The sequence below is a fragment of the Tinamus guttatus genome, unplaced genomic scaffold (assembly GCF_059628265.1).
Source record: "Tinamus guttatus ecotype Peru unplaced genomic scaffold, ASM5962826v1 Tinamus_guttatus_pri_ptg001476l, whole genome shotgun sequence".
In the NCBI taxonomy this organism is placed as follows: domain Eukaryota; kingdom Metazoa; phylum Chordata; class Aves; order Tinamiformes; family Tinamidae; genus Tinamus; species Tinamus guttatus.
Window position 1 is genome coordinate 11,072 of NW_028290010.1, and position 18,139 is coordinate 29,210.

At 71.3% G+C, this 18,139-nt stretch overlaps 1 protein-coding gene across 1 annotated transcript; it reads right to left on the reverse strand.

Annotated features, from left to right (window-relative positions):
* Positions 1–667: 667 nt before the first annotated feature.
* On the reverse strand, positions 668–17,938 carry LOC148590313 (cohesin subunit SA-3-like). The gene is made up of 27 exons (XM_088539195.1): positions 17,832–17,938; positions 17,660–17,759; positions 17,268–17,360; positions 16,777–16,873; positions 15,963–16,039; positions 14,809–15,013; positions 14,236–14,387; positions 14,049–14,122; positions 13,515–13,635; positions 13,335–13,433; positions 13,126–13,205; positions 12,460–12,567; positions 11,446–11,545; positions 11,252–11,363; positions 10,149–10,252; positions 9,111–9,200; positions 8,921–9,010; positions 8,330–8,530; positions 7,090–7,160; positions 6,493–6,580; positions 6,308–6,388; positions 5,733–5,825; positions 4,493–4,630; positions 3,306–3,401; positions 2,580–2,681; positions 1,712–1,857; positions 668–797 (listed from the first exon to the last, which is right to left on the reverse strand). The coding sequence occupies exons 1-27, from the start codon at positions 17,936–17,938 to the stop codon at positions 668–670; spliced, it is 2,955 nt and encodes a 984-aa protein (XP_088395321.1).
* Positions 17,939–18,139: the final 201 nt, after the last annotated feature.

The window sequence follows — 18,139 nt, forward strand, 5'->3', positions numbered from 1 at the left end:
GACACGGTGGGGACACGTCGGGGACATGGTGGGGACACGGGGGGGACATGGGGACACATTGGGGACAGGTTGGGGACACGGTGGGGACACAGTGGGGACACGTCGGGGACACGGTGGGGACACGGGGACACGGTGGGGACACATTGGGGACACGGTGGGGACACGTCGGGGACACGGTGGGGACACGGGGACACAGTGGGGACACAGTGGGGACACAGTGGGGACATGTTGGGGACAGGTTGGGGACATGGTGACACATCGGGGACACGGGGACACAGTGACACGTTAGGGACACGGTGGGGACACGGGGACACGGGGACATGTTGGTGACACGTCGGGGACACAGTGGGGACACGGGGACACAGTGACACGTTGGGGACACGGTGGGGACACGTCGGGGATACGGGGACACAGAGACACGTTGGGGACACGTCGGGGACACAGTGACACGTCGGGGACATGTTGGAGACATGTTGAGGACACGTTGGGGACACAGTGACACATTGGGGACACGGTGGGGACATGTTGGGGACACAATGGGGACACCCGCCGCCCCGGCCGCCAGCCACTGCTCCGACTGCGTGTCCTCCAGGAAGGCCAGGCTGGGGACACGGTGACACGTTGGGGACATGGTGGGGACACGGTGGGGACACGGTGCCACCCGCACTCACACGAGCGCCCTGTCCGGCGCCGGCAGCCGGGCCGAGAACTCGCTCAGCACCTCCAGGAAGGGCAGCTGGAGCGGCCGCCGCTCCGGCCCGGGAAGCGGATCCCGGAACGCGAAGCGGATCCCGTCCCTGCAGCGAGCAGCCGTCACCCCCGGTGTCCCCGCAGTGTCCCCACATGTCCCCACGCATCCCTGCGGTGTCCCCACACGTCCCCATGCATCCCCACGTGTCCCCCCGGTGCCCTCACATGTCCCCATGTGTCCCCCTGGTGTCCCCACACATCCCCCCACTGTCCCCGCAGTGTCCCCACGTGTCCCTGCGGTGTCTCCATGCGTTCCCGTGGTGTCCCCACGCATCCCCACGTGTCCCCCCCAGTGTCCCCATGGTGTCCCCCCGGTGTCCTCACGCGTCCCCATGTGTCCCCGCAGTGTCCCCCTGGTGTCCCTGTGTGTCCCCATGGTGTCCCCACACATCCCTGCGGTGTCCCCACACGTCCCCACATGTCCCCACATGTCCCCACGGTGTCACCCGTGGTGTCACCCCCGGTGTTCCCACAGTGTCCCCGCAGTGTCCCCACGTGTCCCCATGGTTTCCCCGCAGTGTCCCCCCGGTGTCCCTGCGTGTCCCCGTGTGTCCCCACACATCCCCACATGTCCCCCCCGGTGTCCCCCCGGTGTCCCCGCAGTGTCCCCATGGTGTCCCCACACATCCCCACACATCCCCGCAGTGTCCCCGCAGGGTCCCCCCCGTGTCCCTGCGTGTTTCCATGATGTCCCCGCCGTGTCCCCCCGGTGTCCCCGCAGTGTCCCCATGGTGTCCCCACACATCCCCACAGTGTCCCCGCAGGGTCCCCCCGGTGTCCCTGCGTGTTTCCATGATGTCCCCGCCGTGTCCCCCCGGTGTCCCCGCAGTGTCCCCATGGTGTCCCCACACATCCCCACAGTGTCCCCGCAGGGTCCCCCCGGTGTCCCTGCGTGTTTCCATGATGTCCCCGCCGTGTCCCCCCGGTGTCCCCCCGGTCCCCCCGCGTCCCCAGGCGCCACCTGTGCAGGCCGAGCAGCAGCGCGCGGTGCCGGCGCGGCCGCGGCCCGAAGAGCAGCGCGAAGCGACGCGCCAGGTCCCGGAGCTCCCGGAACGCGGCGCCCGCCCGGAGCGCGGGGCCCTCCTGGAGCAGCAGCTCCGACATCACCTGCGCACGGGGACGGGGACGGGGACGGGGACGGGGACAGGGACAGGGGTGGCACCTGTGTCCCCCCCCGCCCCGGGGACCCCCCGAATCCCTGCGGAATTCCCCGGAGCCGGCAGGAAGCTCCCGGCTTCCCCGGGAGGCTCCCGTGGGCTCCGAGCGCCCTGGGGACCCCCCAGGGACTTGTCCCCTCCTGGGGGTGGCTCTGGGACCAGCTGCTCCTGTCCATGGGGGGTCCCTGTCCCCATCCCTGTCCCCGTCCCTGTCCCCATCCCTGTCACCACCCCGGGGGTGCCGGGGCTGAGCAAGGATCAAGGGTCCCCCTTGGTGTCCCCAGCCCCCCTTGCTGTCCCCCCCCCTTGGTGTCCTCAGCCCCCTTGGTGTCCCCAGCCCTGTCCCCGCGCTGTCCCCGCAGTGTCCCCAGCCCTGTCCCCGCGGTGTCCCCATGCTGTCCCCTTGGTGTCCCCAGCCCTGTCCCCTTGCTGTCCCCAGCCCTGTCCCCGCGGTGTCCCAGCCCTGTCCCCACGGTATCCCCGCGCTGTCCCCTTGCTGTCCCCAGCCCTGTCCCCGCAGTGTCCCCAGCCCTGTCCCCACGGTGTCCCCGCGCTGTCCCCTTGCTGTCCCCAGCCCTGTCCCCGCGGTGTCCCCGCGCTGTCCCCGCGGTGTCCCCACGCTGTCCCCTTGCTGTCCCCAGCCCTGTCCCCGCGGTGTCCCCGCGCTGTCACCTGCTGCAGGCTCAGCAGGAGGGTGGCCGCCCATTGCCGTGGGTCGCTGCGGCGGGCGCCGTCCATGGTCTCCTTGATGATGTCCCCGTAGTCGTGGTAGAACTGGGGAGGTGGCCGAGGGTGACGGGGTGTCCCCGTGTTCCCCCCGTCCCCCCCATGTCCTCATGTCCCCCGTCCTCCCATGTCCCCGCATCCCCCCCATGTCCCCCCCGCGTCCCTCCTGTGTCCCCAATGTGTCACCGTGTCCCCGCATCTCTGTGTCCCTCCGTGTCCCCCCCCTGTCCCCGTGTCCCCCTCATGTCCCCCGTGTCCCCCCTGTGTCCCCGTGTCCTCCCGTGTCCCCGCCATGTCCCCATGTCCCCCGTGCCCCTGCGTCCCCCCCTGTCTCCCCCCTGGTTTCCCCCCCGTGTCCCGTGTCCCCCCATCCCCATGTCCCCCATGTCCCCCTGTGTCCCCCCATGTCCCCCGTGTCCCCCCATGTCCCCATGTCCCTGCAACCCCCCCGTGTCTGTGTCCCCCTCATGTCCCCGTGTCCCCCCATGTCCCCCGCATCTCCCGTGTCCCCCGTGTCCCCCCCGTGTCCGTGTCCCCCTCATGTCCCCCGTGTCCCTGTGTCCCCCCATGTCCCCGCATCCCCCCCGTGTCCGTGTCCCCCTCATGTCCCCCCTGCCCCCCTGTCCCCCCGTGCCCCCCCCATCCCCCCATGTCCCCCCCCGTCCCCCCCACCTTCCCGTAGTGCTTGAACACGTCGGAGGCGGCGCTGCCCTCCAGGACGCCGTAGAGCAGCAGTTTGCAGAACCCGGCGAGCAGGACCCGGCGCCGCTGCAGCCCCTCGGCCGGGGGCTCCGCGGGGTCTGCGGGAGCCGGGGGGACGGGGACAGCAGGGGGACAGCGCGGGGACAGCCAGGGGACGGGACAGGGACAGGGGGACGGGGACAGGGATGGGGACGGGGACAGGGACAGGGACAGGGGGACGGGGACAGGGGGACGGGGACAGGGACACGTCACGGGGACAGCGGGGGGACAGCGAGGGGACGGGACATGGGGACAGGGGAACGGGGACAGGGGGACGGGGACAGAGATGGCGCGGGGACGGGGGGACAGCACGGGGACGGGGACATCGCGGGGACGAGGACGTCGTGGGGGGGTGGGGACGGCACGGGGACGAGGACAGGGACATCGCAGTGACAGGGATGGCACAGGGACGGGGATGGTGACACGGCACGGGGACGGGGACATGGGACAGGGACGGGGACGTCACGGGGACGGTGTGGGGACGGGGATGGGGACACGGCACGGGGACAGGGACAGGGCACGGGGATGGGGACGGGGACAGCACGGTGACAGGGATGGCGCGGGGACAGGGACAGGGACGGTGTGGGGATGGGGACGGGGACAGCGCGGTGACGGGGACATCACGGTGACAGGGATGGCGCGGGGACAGGGACGTCGTGGGGACAGGGATGGGGACGGGGACAGGGACGTCGTGGGGATGGGGACAGGGACAGGGACGTCGTGGTGACAGGGACGTCATGGGGATGGGGACAGCGCGGTGACGCGGACATCACGGTGACAGGGATGGCGCGGGGACAGGGACATCCTGGGGACGGGGATGGGGACAGGGACGGAGACGTCGCGGTGACGGGGACAGGGATGGGGACAGGGACATCGTGGGGACGGGGACGGGGACAGGGACGGGGATGTTGCGGGGACAGGGCCGTCGCGGTGACAGGGATGTCGTGGGGATGGGGACAGGGACGGGGACGTCGTGGGGACGGGGACAGGGACGGGGATGGGGACAGGGATGTTGCGGGGACAGGGCCATCGCGGTGACAGGGACGTCGCGGTGACGGGGACAGGGACGGGGATGGGGACAGGGCCGTCGCGGTGACGGGGACGCGGGTGCCACCTGCGCGCGCGCCGTCGAACACGTGGTCCTGCAGGACGCCGGCCAGCAGCGCCCGCAGCGCCGGGTCGGGCCGCACGGCCAGCGGCGCCGGCTCCGCGCGCGGCCCCAGCACCAGCAGCAGGTCACAGAGCACCACGAAGGCCTGGGGGCACCATGGGGGACGGCGCGGGGATGGAGCGGGGGACCCGTGTCCCCCTGTCCCTCGTGTCCCCATGTCCCGTGTCCCCGTGTCCCCATGTCCCCATGTCCCCCTCTCCCCCGTGTCCCCATGTCCCCCGTCCCCCGTGTCCCCCATGTCCCTGTGTCCCCGTGCCCGTCCCCTGTGTCCCCGTGTCCCCATGTCCCGTGGACCCGTGTCCCCCTGTCCCCCATGTCCCCCTGTCCCTTGTGTCTCCCATGTCCCCCGTCCCCTGTGTCCCCCTGTCCCCGTGTCTCCCATGTCCCCCTGTCCCTCGTGTCCCCATGTCCCCCGTGTCCCCCTGTCCCTCGTGTCCCCATGTCCCCGTGTCCCCCGTGTCCCCATGTCCCCCGTCCCCCGTGTCCCCCATGTCCCTGTGTCCCCGTGCCCGTCCCCTGTGTCCCCGTGTCCCCATGTCCCGTGGACCCGTGTCCCCCTGTCCCCCATGTCCCCCTGTCCCTTGTGTCTCCCATGTCCCCCGTCCCCTGTGTCCCCCTGTCCCCGTGTCTCCCATGTCCCCCTGTCCCTCGTGTCCCCATGTCCCCCGTGTCCCCATGTCCTAGTGTCCCCCATGTCCCTGTGTCCCCGTGTCCCCCGTGTCCCCATGTCCCGTGTCCCCATGTCCCCCTGTCCCCCGTGTCCCCGTGTCCCCATGTCCCGTGTCCCCCATGTCCCCATGTCCCGTGTCTCCCATGTCCCCATGTCCCCGCATCCCCATGTCCCCCTGTCCCCCATGTCCCCATGTCCCCCTGTCCCCATGTCCCCGTGTCCCACTGTCCCCCATGTCCCCCTGTCCCCATGTCTCCCATGTCCCCCGTGTCCCCATGTTCCCGTGTCTCCCATGTCCCCATGTCCCCCTGTCCCCCATGTCCCCCATGTCCCCGTGTCCCCCGTGTCCCCGTGTCTCCCATGTCCCCATGTCCCCCTGTCCCCCATGTCCCCCATGTCCCCGTGTCCCCCGTGTCCCCGTGTCCCCATGTCCCCATATGCCCCTGTCCCCGTATCCCCCTGTCCCCGTGTCCCCATGTCCCCCATGTCCCCGTGTCCCCGTGTCCCCGTGTCCGACCTGCTCCCGGACGCCGGGGTCCGCGTCGCACAGGCAGCTCTGGCACTGGGAGCAGAACGAGGCGACCTGGCCCTGCAGGCGGCGGAGCTGCTCCTGGTGGGGACACGGCGGGGACGGCGGGGACGTTGGGGACACGGCGGGGACGTGGTGGCAGTTGGGGACACGGCGGGGACATTGGGGAGGTGGTGGCAGTTGGGGACACGGTGGCAGGTGGGGACACAGCGGGGGTGGCGGGGATGTGGTGGCAATTGGGGATACGGGGGGGACGTTGGGGACGCGCTCGGGGACATGGTGGCAGTTGGGGACACGGGGGGGACACGGCGGGGACGTTGGGGATGTGGTGGCAGTTGGGGACACAGCGGGGACGCTGGAGCGGGGACATCGGAGCGGGGACGTCGGAGCAGGGCTGCAGTTGGGGACATGGTGGCAGTTGGGGACACAGCGGGGGTGGTTGGGGATGCAGCAGTGGCGCTTGGGGACACTGTGGGGTGTTTGGGGACGCAGTGGCGCCTGGGGACGCGGTGGCCGCAGTTGGGGACGCGGTGGCCGCAGTTGGGGACGCGGTGGCCGCTCACCTGGCTGGCGCCGGCGCTGGGCACCCGCGACAGCTCCCAGAGCAGGTGGAAGTGGATGCAGGTGATGGTGGGGACCAGGACCTGCGGGGACGGCGCCGCGCGGTGTCCCCAGCGCTGGCCCCGTGTCCCCGGTGTCCCCAGCTGTCCCCGTGTCCCCAGGGCTGTCCCCAGTGTCCCCGCGGTACCTGCGGTGCCACCTCGCCCGTGTCCACCCCGTGCTGCAGCAGCCGGGCACAGGGCTCCAGGAGCTGCCAGGGCGTCAGGTCGTGGGCGCTGCGGGGACAACGCGGGTGACGGGGACAGGGACAGCGCCCGGGGCAGGAGGTGACTCAGGGGACAAGACAGGGGGACACCCGGAGACAGCGCCCGGGGCAGCGGGTGACGGGGGGGACATGAGGGGACACCCAGGGACAGGGGCACGTGGAGCAGGGGGGACACCAGGGAACAAGACAGGGGGACACCCAGGGACAGGGACACGTGGAGCGGGGGGGACAACAGGCAACAAGATGGGGGGACACCCAGGGACGGGGCCAGCGCCCGGGGCAGCGGGTGACGCGGGGACAAGACGGGGGGACACCCGGGGACAGGGGCACATGGAGCGGGGGGGACAACAGGGAACAAGACGGGGGACACCCGGGGACAGGGGCACGTGGAACAAGGGGGACACCAGGGAACAGGGCGATGGGGGACGCAGAGGATCAGAGACAGGTGACACGGGAGCCCAGGGGACACGAGGGGACACGAGGGGACCGCGCCGGGCGGGTGGCCCCGTCCCCGCTCACTTGAAGAGGACGGCGACGCGCTTGAGCGTGGCCGCCATGCTGTAAACGTCCTCGTCGTCCAGGGACGAGGCCTGGCCGCAGGGGACCCGCTCGGGGGGACGGCCCCTCTGTCCCCGCGTCCCGGCTGTCCCCAGAGCCCTCCTGCCACCAGCCCTGGCCCGGGCGTGGGGGTCCCTGTCCCCAGGGCTCCCTGTCCCCGCCTTGGGGTCTCCTCTGTCCCCAGTTGTCCCTGTCCTGGGCTCAGGGTCTCCCCCATCCCCAGCAGGGTCTCCCCTGTCCCCACAGACCCCGGCCCCCCCGTCCCCAGCAGGGTCCCCCCCGTCCCCAGCAGTGTCTGCAGCAGTGTCCCCATCCCCAGCAGTGTCCCCCATCTCCAGCAGCGTTCCCTGTTCCCCTGTCTTCCATCCTCACCAGTGTCCCCTGTCCTCAGCGCTGTCCCCCGTCCCCAGCAGTGTCTCCAGCAGTGTCCCCATCCCCAGCAGTGTCCCCTGTCCCCAACAGTGTCCCCGTCCCCAGCAGCGTCCCCTGTCCCCAGCGCTGTCCCCCATCCCCATCAGTGTCCCCAGCAATGTCCCCTTGTCCCCGTCCCCAGCAGTGTCCCCTGTCCCCAGCAGTGTCCCCATCCCTGGCAGGGTCCCCTTGTCCCCCTGTCTCCCATCCCCAGCAGTGTCCCCGTCCCCAGCAGTGTCCCCATCCCTGGCAGGGTCCCCTTGTCCCCGTCCCCAGCAGTATCCCCTGTCCCCAGCAGTATCCCCTGTCCCCCGCAGTGTCCCCAGCAGTGTCCCCAGCACTGTCCCCATCCCCAGCAGCGTCTCCAGCAGTGTGCCCCCTGTCCCCAGCAGTGTCCCCTGTCCCCAGCAGTGTCCCCAGCAGTGTCCCCATCCCCAGCAGCGTCTCCAGCAGTGTCCCGCGTCCCCAGCAGTGTCCCCCGCAGTGTCCCCAGCAGTGTCCCCAGCAGCGTCCCCTGTCCCCAGCAGCGTCCCCGTCCCCAGCAGTGTCCCCGTCCCCAGCAGCGTCCCCTGTCCCCGGCAGGGTCTCCTTGTCCCCGTCCCCAGCAGTGTCCCCCCGTCCCCAGCAGTGTCCCTTGCACTGTCCCCCGTCCCCAGCAGTGTCCCCAGTCCCCAGCAGTGTCCCCAGCAGTGTCCCCAGCAGTGTCCCCATCCCCAGCAGTGTCCCCAGCAGTGTCCCCAGCAGTATCCCCTGTCCCCAGCAGTGTCCCCCGCACTGTCCCCGTCCCTACCCGCAGGGTCTCGGCCACGTCGCGCTGCACCTTGTCGGCCAGCTGGTCGGCCAGGCGGCCGCGGGCCAGGTCGGGGCGGCCGCGCAGGGCCAGCTCGGGGGCGCAGAGCGCGTGGAGCCCCCGCGCCGCCGCCTCCAGCACCGCGGCCGCCGCGTGCTTGAGCACCACGTCCTGCAGCTGGGCCAGCACCAGCTCCAGGGGCTGCGGGGAGCGCAGACACGTGGCTGCGGTGGCCCCGGTGTCCCCAGGGGGACACCCACGCGGGACGGCGCGGCCGGGAGCCCCAGTGGTGACGGGGGGAGCCTCAGTGTCCCCAGTGTCCCCAGGGGGACACCCGCGCGGGACGGCGCGGCCGGGAGCCCCGGTGGCCCCAGCAGTGGCAGGGGGGAGCCCCAGTGTCCCCGTGGGGACGCCTGCGTGTGACGGCGCAGCCGGGAGCCCTGGTGTCGCCGGTGTCCCCAGCAGTGGCAGGGGGAGCCCCGCTGTCCCCGGTGTCCCTGGTGTCCCCGGTGTCCCTGGTGGTGGCAGGGGGAACCCCCGTGTCCCCGGTGTCCCCGGTGTCCCCCACGCAGGACAGGGACCCTCTCGCACCTTCTCCAGGCGCCCGGTGCAGAAGACGCCCAGGTCGAAGCACTGCAGGAGCTCCAGGAGCGGAGCCGCCTTCTCCGCGTCGGCCGAGAACTGCGGGATGGAGCGGGATGGGATCAGCGCCGGGATCAGCGCCGGGATCAGCGCCGGGATCAGCGCCGGGATCCGCCCCGCATCCCCCCGTGTCCCCCACCTTGGCCAGCAGCTGCGGCAGCACCGGGATCAGGCAGTGGCTGAGACGGCTCCGCTCCTCCGCGCGCGCCCGGCGTTCCCGTGCGGACACCTGGGATGGGGCCGGGATGGGGACATGGACAGGATGGGGATACGGCCGGGATGGGGGACACGGACAGGATGGGGACACGGACAGGATGGGGGACACGGACAGGATGGGGACACGGACAGGATGGGGACACGGCCAGGGTGGCCCCATCCCAGCCCCGCTCCCCATTCTGCTCCCCGTCCCCATCCCCATCCCATCCCGGTCCCTGTACCCTCCCCATCCCGTCCCCGTTCCCATCCCGTCCCTGTCCCCATCCCATCCCGGTCCCCGTTCCCATCCCGTCCCCGTCCCCTCCCCATCCCGTCCCCTCCCCATCCCGTCCCCATCCCCATTCCTGTCCCCGTCCCGTTCCCATCCCGTCCCTGTCCCCATTCCCACCCCCATCCCATCCCGGTACCTTCCCGGGGGGGCCGCGGCCCGGGGGGGGGCTGTCCCGCGCTGGCCCGTCCCCGTTCCCATCCCGTCCCCGTCCCCGTCCCCATCCCATCCCTGTCCCCATTCCCATCCCGTCCCCGTCCCCTCCCCATCCCGTCCCCGTCCCCATCCCATCCCTGTCCCCGTTCCCATCCCGTTCCCATCCCCATCCCGTCCCCGTTCCCATCCCGTCCCCGTTCCCATCCCGTCCCCATCCCCTCCCCATCCCATCCCGTTCCCATCCCCATCCCGTCCCCGTTCCCATCCTGTCCCCGTTCCCATCCTGTCCCCGTCCCCTCCCCATCCCCTCCCCATCCCATCCCTGTCCCCGTTCCCATCCCGTTCCCATCGCCATCCCGTCCCCGTTCCCATCCCGTTCCCATCCCCATCCCGTCCCCGTTCCCATCCTGTCCCCGTCCCCTCCCCATCCCCTCCCCATCCCATCCCTGTCCCCGTTCCCATCCCGTCCCCGTCCCCTCCCCATCCCGTCCCCGTTCCCATCCCGTCCCTGTCCCCATTCCCGTCCCATCCCGGTACCTTCCCGGGGGGGCCGCGGCCCGGGGGGGGCTCTCCCGCGCTCGCCCGCCGCGCGGCGGCCACCAGGATCTCCACCAGCCCCCGCTCCTGCCGGTCGGCCAGGCCTGCGGGAAGGCCGGGACAGCGTCGCTCCGGCACTGCCGGTGCATCCCGGGACATCCCGGCGCCTCCCAACCCATCCCGGGACATCCCGGCGCCTCCCAACCCATCCCGGGACATCCCGGCGCCTCCCAACCCATCCCGGGACATCCCGGCGCCTCCCAACCCATTCCAGTATCTCCCTGTGCATCCTAGTCCATCCCAGCACCTTCCAATCCATTGCAGGCCATCCCAGCGCATCCCAGTCCCTCCCAGCACCTCCCTGTGCATCCCAGTCCATCCCAGCAGCTCCCAGTCCCTCACAGGGCATCCCAGCACATCCCAGTACCTCCCAGTCCCTCCCAGCACCTCCTGGTCCATCCTAGTCCTTCCCATCCCACCCCATTCCATAGGCTCTCACCGGCTCCGGGTGCCCGTTCCAGCAGGAGGCCGCTCAGGCTGTCCCATCCCATCCCATCCCACCCCATTCCATTCCATTCCATCCCATCCCGGTCCATCCCATCCCACCCCATCCCATCCCATCCCACCCCATTCCATTCCATCCCATCCCACCCCATCCCATCCCAGTCCATCCCACCCCATTCCATCCCATCCTATCCCATCCCATCCCACCCCATTCCATTCCATCCCATCCATCCCATCCCACCCCATCCCATCCCATCCCGGTCCATCCCACCCCATTCCATAGGCTCTCACCGGCTCCGGGTGCCCGTTCCAGCAGGAGGCCGCTCAGGCTGTCCCATCCCATCCCATCCCATCCCACCTCATTCCATTCCATCCCATCCATCCCATCCCACCCCATCCCATCCCATCCCATCCCATCCCACCCCATTCCATAGGCTCTCACCGGCTCCAGGTGCCCGTTCCAGCAGGAGGCCGCTCAGGCTGTCCCAGTCCATCCCGGTCCATCCCAGTCCATCCTGGTCCATCCCATCCCATCCCATCCCACCCCATCCCATCCCATCCCGGTCCATCCCATCCCACCCCATTCCATAGGCTCTCACCGGCTCCGGGTGCCCGTTCCAGCAGGAGGCCGCTCAGGCCGTCCCAATCCCGCAGCCGGCTCCCGGCGCAGTCCCACACACTGTCCACCAGATAGGCCGCGTGCTCGTGGAGCTGGGGACAGGGGGACATGGGGACATGGGGACGTGGGGACGTGGGGACAGCGGGGACCCCCGCGCCCCGCGCCCGCCCCCACCTCGCTCTCCAGGAAGAAATCCAGGAGCAGCAGCAGGAATTGCCGGTTGTCCCCGTCCCGCGCCGGCTCCGGCGCCGCTTCCCGCTGCAGGGCCAGCAGCCTGGGGACAAGGACACGGGGGGCCCGTGTCCCCTGCTCTGGGGACCGGCCCGCAGGGACACGGGGGACCCGCGTCCCCCCGAGGGACACAGGGGGCCCTGTCCCCCTGCCACGAGGCCACGTGTGGGTCAGGGCCGTGCGCCGGTGACGCCACAGGGGACATTGGGGCTGCGCGCGGGTGACACTGCGGGTGACATCGCTGGGACGTCGGGGCTCCACATGGGTGACACCGCGGGTGACATCGGGGCTGCACGCGGCTGACGCCGCAGGCGACATCGCGGGTGACACCATGGGTGATGCCGCGGGTGACGCCACGAGGACGTCGGGGCTGCACGCGGGTGACACCGGTGACACCGCAGGTGACATTGCGGGTGACACCGCGGGTTATGCCGCGGGGACATTGGGGCTCTGTGCAGGTGACATCGTGGGTGACATCGCAGGTGACGCCGCGGGTGATGCCATGGGTGACACTGCGGGTGACGCCGCGGGGAAGTTGGGGCTGCACGCGGGTGACGCCGCAGGTGACACCGTGGGTGACATTGCGGGTGATGCCGCGGGGACGTTGGGGCTCCGTGCAGGTGACACCACGGGTGACAACACCATGGGTGACATCACGGGTGACATCACAGGTGACACCGTGGGTGACACCGCGGGTGACATCACAGGTGACGTCGCGGGTGACGCCGCGGGGACATTGGGGCTCCGTGCAGGTGACACCGCGGGTGACATCACGGGTGACATCGCGGGTGACGCCGCGGGTGACATCACGGGTGACACCGCGGGTGACATCACAGGTGACATCGCGGGTGACGCCGCGGGGACGTTGGGGCTCCGTGCAGGTGACGCCGCGGGTGACATCACGGGTGACACCGCGGGTGACATCGCGGGTGACGCCGCGGGGGCCGCCCCGCTCACCTCCCGCACAGGAAGCGGCCGGCGGCGGCCGCCAGCGCCCGGCTGGCCGCGAACACCAGCGCGCAGACGCTCCGGCACTCGGCCCCCGTCAGCGCCTCCTCCATGTTCCTGCGCGCGGGGACAGCGGTGGCAGCCCCTGGCCCCGCTGCCACCCGGGGTCCCCATGTCCCCGACGGCCACGTCCCCCCGGCCCCCAGCTCACGACCCCCCCATGTCCCCTGCAGCCCCATCCCTGTGTCCCCTCCAGCCCCATCCCTGTGTCCCCCCAACCCTGTCCCCGTGTCCCCATGCCCTCATGTCCCCGTGTTCCTGTGTCCCCGTGTCTCTGTGTCCCCATGTCCCCGCGTCCCCAGGTCCCTATGTCCCCGCGTCCCCATGTCCCCTACGGCCACATCCCCCCGTCCCCAAGCTTGCGACTCCTCCATGTCCCCTCCAGCCCCGTCCCTGTGTTCCCCCAGCCCTGTCCCCGTGCCCCCATGTCCCCATGCCCTCATGTCCCCCTGTTCCTGTGCCCCCATGTCTCTGTGCCCCCATGTCTCCGTGTCCCCATGTCCCCATGTCCTGTGTCCCCATGTCCCCGTGTCCTGTGTCCCCATGTCCACATGTCCCCGTGTCCCCGTGTCCCCATGTCCCCGTGTCCCCGTGTCCCCATGTCCCCACGCTCACTCCACCATCAGCGTCAGCAGCTTCACGACCTCCACGGCCACGTCGGGCTCCTTGTCCAGCACCATGGCCACCATGCGGGTCTGCGAGGGGGACGCGTGCGGATCGGGGGACACGTGGGGCCAGCGGCGCCCCCTGGTGTCCCCCAGTGTCCCTCAGTGTCCCCCAGTGTCCCCCGATGTCCCCTGGTGTCCCCCGGTGTCCCCGCTCACCTTGAAGCGGCCGGTGAAGAGCTCGAGGTGAGCAGCCGCGTCGGGGCGGCCGTAGAGCCGCTGCAGGGCCCGCACGCACTGCAGGCGCACGCCGGGGTGCTGCGGGACGGGGACGGGGATGGTGACGGTGACAGCGACGGTGACGGCGGCTCCCGGCGGCCCCGCGCGGCCCCCGCCCACCTTGTCGTGCAGGGTCCAGCCCAGGTACTTGAGGTGGCCGTCGGTGAGGAAGGCGGCCGAGCTCCTCATCCAGCGGCCCAGCTCCTCCATGCAGGCGGCGCGGATGTCGGGCACCACGTCCCTGCGGGGGACACGGCGCTGCCACCGAGGCCACCGCGACGCCGTCCCGGACGCTCCCGCGTCCCCTTCCCGGCCAGCCCACCGGGGACACCGTCCCCGTCCCCGTCCTCCCCTCGCTGTGGCCTCCTGCCCCGAGCGGGTCCCCGTCCTCGGCCACGCTGTCCCCAACCCGTCCCTGTCCCCGTTCTCATCCTCCTCCTGCCCCGAGCGGGTCCCTGTGCGCGGCCGCGCTGTCCCCAACCCGTCCCTGTCCCTGTCCCCATCCCCATCCCTGTCCCCATCCCCATCCTCCTCCTGCCCCGAGCCGGTCCCCGTCCTTGGCCACGCTGTCCCCAACCCGTCCCCGTCCCCGTCCCCCTCCTGCCCCAAGCGGGTCCCCGCGCTGTCCCCAAGCCGTCCCCGTCCCCGTCCCACCTGTAGCGGTGCACGAAGACGCCCTTGAAGATGGCGTTCATGAGCGTCTCCATCTCCTCCTGCTGCTCCTGGAGCTGCGGGAGCGCCGGGGCTGGCACCGGGCAGGGCCACCACCGCGGCCACCACCACGGCCACCGCGGCCACCATGGCCACCACCACGGCCACCACGGCCACCGCGGGCGCCCACCTCGCGCCGCTGCTCCAGCAGCTCCTCCAGGCGCTCGGTGGCCCTGCGCTCCGGTGCCTTGGCCCGCTCGGCCTCGAACTGCCGCGCGTTGTTGTCCCGGCGCAGGGCCAGGGCCAGCGCCAGCGGCACCAGCGCCGAGAGCAGCTTGAGGGCTGCGCGTGGGGACGGGGACGCCGGGGTCCCCACGGTCACCGGGACCCCCAGGTGTGTCCCCACCGTGTCCCCATGTGTCCCCTAGCCTAGTCCCGGCATGTCCCCATGTTCCCCCCAGGTGTGTCCCCCTACGTCCCCAGGTGTCCCCATGTTCCCCCCCAATGTGTCCCCACACTCATTGCCTGTCCCCTCTAGCCATGTCCCCGTGTCCCCAAGCGCACCTCCTGCCACGTCCCTGTGTCCCCACGTCCTCCCAGTCGCGTCCCTTCCTATTATGTCTCCCTCAGCCGGGTCCCCACAGTGTCCCCTACCCGTGCACACATGGGGTGCGCACACATTCCCATCGTGTCCCCGTGTCCCCACAGTGTCCCCATGTCCTCCCAGCTGTGTCCCCATCGTGTCCCCATAGTGTCCCCGTACCCGCCAGCGTTCCGGTGTGCCGGAAGGCGCGCACGGGCGAGTCGGACAGGCCGGTGAGCAGCGCGACGAGGGCGCCGAGCAGGAAGCCGTCGAGGACGGCGCCGTGGCGGCCCCTCCGCACCACGGCCGCCACCAGCTCGCACAGCCCGGCGCGGAAGCGGCGCCAGGGCCCCGTGTGCCGCGACAGGGGGTACTCGGCCGAGTCCTGCGCGGCGGGGGACACGGGGACACGGGGACATGAGGACACGGGGACAGGGGGACACAGGGACACGGGGACACGGGGACATGGGGACACGAGGACATGGGGACAGGGGGACACGGGGACATGGGGACAGGGGGACATGAGGACATGGGGACAGGGGGACACAGGGACACGGAGACATGGGGACACGGGGACATGGGGATACGAGGACATGGGGACAGGGGGACACGGGGACAGGGGGACATGGGGACACGGGGACACGGGGACACAGGGACACGGGGACACGGGGACACGGGGACATGGGGACATGGGGACACGGGGACAGGGGGACATGGGGACATGGGGACACGAGGACATGGGGACATGGGGACACGGGGACATGGGGATACGAGGACACGGGGACACGGGGACACGGGGACACGAGGACATGGGGACACGGGAACAGGGGAACACGGGGACATGGGGACACGGGGACAGGGGGACACAGGGACAGGGGGACACAGGGACACGGGGACATGGGGACATGAGGACACGGGGACACGGGGACATGGGGACACGGGGACAGGGGGACACAGGGACAGGGGGACACAGGGACACGGGGACATGGGGACATGAGGACACGGGGACATGGGGACACGGGGACAGGGGGACAGGGGGACATGGGGACACGGGGACATGGGGATACGAGGACACGGGGACATGGGGACACAGGGACACGGGGACATGAGGACACGGGGACACGAGGACACGGGGACACGGGGACATGGGGACAGGGGGACATGAGGACACGGGGACACGGGGACACGGGGACATGGGGACATGGGGACATGGGGACACAGGGACATGGGGACATGGGGACAGGGGGACATGGGGACAGGGGGACACGGGGACACGGGGACACGGGGACATGGGGACACGGCCGTCCCCGCGGCCCCGCGCGCCCCCCACGCACCTCGTCGAAGGTCTCCGTGAGCCGCTGGATGATCTCCGAGTTCTGCAGCGTGCGGAACATCTCCAGGGTCACGGTGCCTGCGGGGGACACGGGGACAAGGGACACGGTTGAGAGGCCGGAAAGGCGGGATCGGGTGTCCCCAACGCCGGGGGACAGGGGCAGAGCCCGGGGAGGCTGGAATTGGTGTCCCTGGGCCCCAGGGACGGGGACAAGAGGCTGTATGGGGTGTCCCCAAGGCCAAGGAGTGAGGACAGGAGTCAGAGGAGGCTGGAATGAGTGTCCCCAAGCCCAAGGGACAGGGACAAGAGACTGTATCAGGTGTCCCCAAGGCCAAAGAAGAGCAACAAGAGCCCAGGGAGGGTGGAATGGGCACCCCTGAGCCCAGGAGACAGGGACAAGTGGCCACATCAGGTGTCCCCAAGATGAGGGGACAGGGACAAGAGCCCTGGGAGGCTGCAACAAGTGTCCCCAAGTCCAAGGGATGGGAACAAGAGGCTCTAACGGGTGTCCCCAAGACCAGAGGATGAAGTAAAGGGCCCAGGAAGGCTGGAACGGGTGTCCCCAAGGCTGATGGGGACAGGAAGCCACATTGAGTGTCCCCAAACCCAAGGGACAAGGACAGGAGTCAGGGGTGGCTGGAACAGGTGTCCCCAAACACAAGGGATGGGAATAAGGAAGTGTACTGGGTGTCCCCAAGTCCAGGGGAGGGAGGAAAGAGGCAAGAGGGGCTGGCACGGGCGTCCCCGAGCCCAGGGGACGGTGACAAGAGCCCAGGGGCGTCCCCAGGGCGGGGACGGGGACGCGGAGCCGCCACCTCTGCAGCCGCAGGCGCGGACGAAGAAGTTGAGCAGCTCCAGGAAGGCGGCCTCGCGGTCCCGCTTGTAGCCCTCGAGCCACTCGTCCACCAGCGTCTGCGGGGGACAGCAGTGTCACCGCCCCCCCCCCAGGGGACAGCAGTGTCACCAACCCCCAGGGGACAGCAGTGTCACCGCCCCAGGGGACAGCAGTGTCACCCCCCCCCCCCCCCCCCCCCCCCCGGCGCTGGGGACAGCGGTGTCACCACCCCCCAGGGGACAGTAGTGTCACCTCCCCCCAGGGGACAGCAGTGTCACCACCCCCCAGGGGACGGCAGTGTCACCTCCCCCCCAGGGGACAGCGGTGTCACCACCCCCCCCCAGGGGACAGCAGTGTCACCCCCCCCCCCAGGGGACAGCAGTGTCACCCCCCAAGGGGGGACAGCAGTGTCACCACCCCCCAGGGGACAGCAGTGTCACCCCCCCCCGGCGCTGGGGACAGCGGTGCCACCTCCACGGCCGTCCGCGCCGACCACACGGCCTCGAAGAGGCCGGTGCCACCGGGGCTGCCGCCGGGGTCCCTCCGGGGCCGCTTGGGGGACACCTGGAGGGGACAAAGAGGCGCTCGGAGGACGGGGCCACCCCCGCCCAAAACGGGGGGGGTCACGCACCGGGGTGCGGGGGGGGCGGCCGGGGGGGGTCACGCACCGGGGTGCGGGGGGGGGCCGGGGGGGGGTCACACACCAGGGTGCGGGGGGGGGGGTCACGCACCGGGGGGCGGGGGGGGTGCGGGGGGGGGGTCACACACCGGGGTGCGGGGGGGGGGGTCACGCACCGGGGTGCGGGGGGGGTGCGGGGGGGGGGGCACACACCGGGGTACGGGGGGGGCCCGCGGGGGGTCACGCACCGGGGTGCGGGGGGGGGGCCGCGCGGGGGTCCCCTCTTGCCCCGCGGCTGCAACGAGGCCTCGAAGTCGCTGCCGGAGTCGCTGTCCCCGGGGTCCCTGCGGGGGGACGGGGGGTCACGGCGGTGGCATCGCCCCCGCGCTGTCCCCCCCCCCGTTCCCGGTGCTCACGGGCTCTCCGGGGCCAGGGAGCCGCTCCAGGGCTCCGAGCGGGATCCCGCGGGGCTGGAGCCGGAGCCGGAGCCGGAGCCGGAGCCGGACGAGCCGCGGGGCCGCATGGCGGCGGTGGGACCTGGCGGGGGGGACAAGGGACGGGGACGTCGCTGTGTCCCCCCGGCCCCCCCACACAGCCCTGACCCCCCGCGGGGCGACAGGGGACCCCAAATCCCTTCCCGGGGGGGACACGGGACCCCAATCCCCCCCCCCGGACACACTTGGGGGGCAGCGGGGCCCCCTCGGGGGTCACGTGACGTGCCGCC